We start from the raw sequence: 5,541 nt of genomic DNA on the forward strand, positions 1-5,541 counted from the left end.
GTCAAATACAAAAAGAAAGTATGATAAATGTATCATATTTTTCTTCATTTGGAATTTTGAATATTATTTTACAAAAACCTTATTCCTCTATGTGCATTATCATTTCTCAGATTAGTAATTTATAATCTTATAGATTATTTGTTTTAATCTTCCCTGCTTTATAACTTCCAGCAAACTGAATTTGAAAGGTTTCATACAAACAACTGACGTCTTGGACTGATACTTTTTAGTAAAAGCAAAACCAAAAATTATTTTGTAAAAAAGAAGAAAGTTAATAATTTTCCTGTCCTCACTGAAAGCATCCAGACAAACCTGATTTTTATTACTTTTCATGGTGTCGTATGTGCATTTTATAACCTCTTGTGAAAAGACGGTAATATTTACCACACAGGTCAGCTAGAGTCAGAGCTGTGATAAGAAAAAAAAAGAACAAAGTCAATAAAAATGAAGCTGAACTCTGAGACTGAAACTGCACAGTTAGGGACAAGGATGACTGGGTCTTTTAATGGTTCTGCAGTTTTACTGGGAACTAACAGGATGACAACATGCTCTGGTTAAGGTTGGCGTCAGGTTAAATGATGCTTAAGGAGCACATTCAGACAGTTTACAGCTTTTAGCATTAAATTAATGTTTAGATAAAACACTTATTCCACTGAGGCAGAAATGAGCTCAAAACCTTCTCATCTTTATTTGTAATGCAACATGGTTTTACTGCACAAAAATGCTGTTTAGGAAAAAAAGTACTGATAAATGAGCTCATGTGATACTTGAACTGAAACTCTGCTTTACAAGCTTTCAAAGATTGATATATTTAAAGAAGATTAGAACTTGTCTTTTTTTTTCTTTTTTTCTGTCAGGTTAATGTTCAACCAAAGCCATGGTATTCAGCCCATGTTTGGGCTCACATGGGTTTTCAGCCCCATTGATTTTCTGATGAGAAGTCTTAACACAACGTTAAACAGGACCAATAAGGAAGTGTGAAATGTTTAATCGGTTTTATCTTGCCCATAACATGCTGTGGATTGGATCGCTATTGCACAGAGACGGATATGTATGGCAAGCCATTTAGCATATAATCGGTTTCGTCTGACTATCTGTAATTACATTCTAGATRTCTAAAAATGAGTTTYGACTAGGAATAACTACATTTTGACTATCCAGAATGTTTGTATTAACATTCTGACTAGTCATAATTCAAGATATCTTAAAAGGAATTTTGACTAGTCAAAATGTAATTAGAGATATCTTAAATAACAAATATGACTAGTCATAATTCAATTTCAGATATCTGGAATGGAAGTGTCGTGAATCCGATTATATGCTAAAATGGCTTGCCACTGGGAGCGCGTGACATAGATGAGGGGGCGGGGCCACCGCGCTGCCTTCAGATGAGCTGATCACCAGCACCTGTTATCTATTCTTTATTTGCCTGTTTACAGGTTGGTACTGAAGAAATGCTCCGTCGTTGTTGTGGTGTTGTTGACCCATGTTGTGATTCTGTTTGATCATCTGTTTCGTTTTTATTTTAAATGTTTTATAAACAAAACTTTAGGTTAAAAAGTTTGCCATCCGATAGTTGGCTGATGTGGGCATTTAACTTCTGCAACAGTTAGCTGACATCATTTTTTAGCTAACCGGGTCCATTTTAATACTATTAATTCAAGTTAGCTTAGCTTCTTGAGCTCCCAGACACTGACTGGTTTGTTTAATCAACTCTTAAAAGTAAATATCAGTTCTCTCACTTCGTTTCTTTTTCATTGAAATGAAATTGATATAAGAAATGATTATCAATTAAGTATAAAACGTGTAAATATGTTGAGTAACTGTTTTGATAATATCGTTATCCTGTAGCATTACATTAGAAAACTATTAAGAGATGACATAATTATATTTTCTGTTTGGTGAGATTGTTTGCATCTTAATCGTATTAAAAAGGTAACAGTGCCTGCTGTTTTATGTGTAATTTTGTTATTTTAAAATGTTTCAAAAATGTATTTATTTTCTTTGAGTTTATTCTTAGACTTTCAGTCAAGTGTTTTCTTGGCCAATTACAAGTAGCCTACAATAAAAACAAAACAAAACAATGGAATTACCATATTTATGAACCATCTAGCATAGTGGTCCATTATCATTTCCGTAAAGATGAAAATGTAAATGTACTAATGTCACTTTAATGCACAGTCTGTTAAAGTATATTGAGAGAGGGAAAAAAGCAAAGTATTAGATATTTTGATATTACTGTATGTCAATAAATAAAAGATGCGCTTCAGATGAGGAGCTGATCACCAGCAACCTGTCATCTCAGTCTTTATTTGCCTGTTTACACGTGGATTATCTTTATTGCTGTGGTATCATTCTTGGGACCTGTAATAATGCTTTATTTGTTCTTTTCAACAGTGTCAGGGGAATCATAAAAAGCCAAGATGTGTTGTTCCGGATTTCTCAAAATTATGATGTTCGTCTTCAACGGCGCCATCTTTGTAAGTTGGACAAACAAAAAAGTTACACTACCTCTTTGTTTCCGCTGTCCATTTTTATTTTTTTTTTTCGTGGAGATAGTTTGAGGAACAGACCAGAGAGAAACAAAACAATTCCTCACAGGTGAAATGCTCCCTCCTGGTCAGGAGGAGTTTATGTATCTGAAAGTTTTGTCTATAAGAGTTATTTATACGATAGAGCAGGGGATGGATATATAGAATCCAGAGATGTAGCAACTAAGTACATTTACTTTGTTACAGTACTTTAGTTTTTTTTTATTTTACTTTTTGAGGATTTGTAATTGTAGCAAGTTTTTTTATTGTAACTAATACATGTATTTTGTTACATTCAAAAAGTAAAAATGATACATTTATATTTTTACATTAAAATTACCACCTACTCATTACAAATTTAAATATGACCAAACTCCTCAACAAAGGAGTTGTTTATGCACTCCAAAAAAWAAAGTGTTGACTTTACTTAACCAAGTGATGTCAACTGGTCCCACTGAAGCGAGGTGAGTTTGGTTAAGTAAATTCAACACATTATGTTTTAGAACGTGTGTAAAAGTACTCTTAATTTCCCGATTACTGTGAGCAGATTTATTAGGAAAGTACATTTCTTATCGGTGAAAATCAAGATATTTTTACTTTTGTTGGGATCTAATCTGAGGTAATCCAGCTGCTGCATGATAACTGGTTCAGGCATCTGACAGAATGCCTTCTSTGCAGCTTTCTCTGGAGGTTTGCCAGTCATGTCCCACTAAGAGTTAGACCCAGAACTCACTGGAGGGATTATATACATCGTCTCTGGCCTGGGAACATSTTGAGATSCCCCAGGAGGAGCTACAGAGTTTCACTGGAGASAGAGGAATGTCTGGGTTTCCCTTCTGGATCTGTGGTCTTTGCTCCTCTGATAAGCAGCAGAAAATGAAGGAGCAGGTCTTCCGCTGTATGGGAAGTGTGGGGGRCTTTCTTGCTGCTTTAAGTTTAGAATATCAAAAAACACTTTATTAAATTTTAAACTAATCAAATGTAAATTGAGGATAAAAWAAAGTCAGCTGTGTTCAGATGAAGCAAAGTTGGTAATGCCTTCAGCTAACATTAGGAAATGACTCGGTGGCCGTTTGAACATCCTGACAGGAGGAAGATTTTCTCACAGTCAGTTGATGAGATTAAATGACTTTTAAATTCCTTTCAATTACTATATCTTGTATCAAGACCTTAAATACAGGTCTGTAAAAATAATTTAAAATAATAATAATAAAAGTTATTCTTTTGGTCTTGTATTTGATGAATCAGAGCAATAATCACTAATAAACAATATTCTGTTTACATCCTGTGAGCTTGTAGTTTTGGATATTGAACCTCTAAGTAAATCCTGTCTTTTTACAGTCACATTGAAAAATATATATATTTTTTTTCTCATCTCATGTTTCTGATTTATTTATTTATTTTTCTCGTGGTGCAGCTGGCAGGTGCAGCCATCCTGGGTGTTGGTGTGTGGGTGGAGGTGGACAGCGGCTCCTTGCTGGGTTTACTGGAAACCGTGGAAGACGCTCCGGATGAGTTGTCCCAACTGGCTAATGTCAGCTATCTGCTCATGGGCGCTGGTGCCGTGCTTTTGGTCATCGGCTTTCTGGGCTGCTGTGGAGCYGTCAGGGAGAGCAGGTGCATGCTGATGATGGTGGGTAAAGTTGGTTTTCAGCATTTGTTGTCACAGGAAATAAAAAGGTATAAAACTGGACCTTTTAGAGGATAACAAGTTTTTTACAGATTTTTTTTGTTTGTTTTCAAGTGAGACTCTGTGGATGTTATGTTCAAGTGTTTCACATTGAGACATTTCTAATATGATTTATTTTTTCTTTCCTTCAGTTCTTCATCATTGTGCTGATAATTTTCCTCGTCGAGGTTGCAGGAGCCATAGTGCTGTTTGTCTTCCAGGGCTTGGTGAGTAGGCCTACATGCATAAACTGAGTTACATGTTTTAAAAGCTGTTAAACTTTGTATGARTTAAGATGTCTGATGTGTTTTTGATCTCAGACTGATCAGCTTTTAATGGATGTGGAGATCCAAGTCATTAAAGAAATTCGAGTGAAGTACGGAGAGGACGAGAAGATGACATCTCGCTGGAACGCCACCATGAAAGAGGTACAGAGTTGATTCATCTTTGTAAAATATCACTCTCAGAAAATCCAGATATATTACAGACAGAGCTTAAAAATGGTGTGGTAGTAGTTGAGAGTACTTTGCTGTAAACTTGGTCACAGGTGATGTGCCTTCCTTTAAAGAATATTGGGTCAAATTAGAAATATGTTGCTCTGAGTGACGTCTGAAATTAACGTTTTCTGATTTGTTTTTTAGTTCAAGTGCTGCGGATACAAAAACTACACCGATTTTGACGGCTCTCCCTTTCTGGATCAATATAAGAGTTATCCCGACACTTGCTGCTTCCAAAACGTCACTACCTGTACGGAAAATAATGCAGGAGCATCGGTATGAGACCAGTTTGTGTTTTGTCTAAAACTCCACGCTTTAATCCAGAGAGCAACGTCCTTCTGCTCTGTCCTAACTTTAATGTTGTTCTTTTTTCTGCTGCAGAATATTGGAGGCTGCTTTCAGAAATTCATGGACCTGATAGAGGAGAACACTGTGATCATTGCAGCTGTGGCTCTTGGAATAGCTGCTGTGGAGGTAAAACTTTGGACAGAGTTAGAGTCTTAAAACTGTCACTTTTTTTGTGATTTTGTCACATTCTGTGGCCTATCAAAATCAGGCCTTCTCTAACCCTTTGGTTAGAGAAGGCCTGGTTTTGATAGGCCAGACATGCCCCMCACACACACACACACACTGGAACAAACTCATGTGGGTATGTAGCTTTTTAATATTTCTAAACAGAATCCTCTCAAAAGAAATAACACCTAAAGGATCCAGTTAAAGTTATTTTTATTTAAGCCTATATTTTTCTAAGTCACAGTGAGGCAGACCAAGTGAACAGGTAATGGCAGCATGTGTGTGTGTGTGTGTGTGTGTGTGTGTGTGTGTGTGTGTGTGTGTGTGTGTG

The 5,541-nt window shown here is 36.0% G+C and overlaps 1 protein-coding gene across 1 annotated transcript in view; it reads left to right on the plus strand.

Annotated features, from left to right (window-relative positions):
• The first annotated feature begins 1,452 nt into the window (after nt 1-1,452).
• The window catches only part of tspan34a (tetraspanin 34a), a 7,353-nt gene continuing 3,264 nt past the window's right edge, over nt 1,453-5,541 (plus strand). The window contains exons 1-7 of the mRNA XM_014004917.1: nt 1,453-1,722; nt 2,398-2,480; nt 3,949-4,164; nt 4,353-4,427; nt 4,521-4,628; nt 4,842-4,973; nt 5,079-5,171. Coding sequence (XP_013860371.1) covers nt 2,424-2,480; nt 3,949-4,164; nt 4,353-4,427; nt 4,521-4,628; nt 4,842-4,973; nt 5,079-5,171 — 681 coding nt within the window. The 5' untranslated portion in view covers nt 1,453-1,722; nt 2,398-2,423. The remainder of the gene's footprint in view (nt 1,723-2,397; nt 2,481-3,948; nt 4,165-4,352; nt 4,428-4,520; nt 4,629-4,841; nt 4,974-5,078; nt 5,172-5,541) is intronic.

Source organism: Austrofundulus limnaeus, unplaced genomic scaffold (assembly GCF_001266775.1).
Source record: "Austrofundulus limnaeus strain Quisiro unplaced genomic scaffold, Austrofundulus_limnaeus-1.0 Scaffold27, whole genome shotgun sequence".
Lineage (NCBI taxonomy): Eukaryota > Metazoa > Chordata > Actinopteri > Cyprinodontiformes > Rivulidae > Austrofundulus > Austrofundulus limnaeus.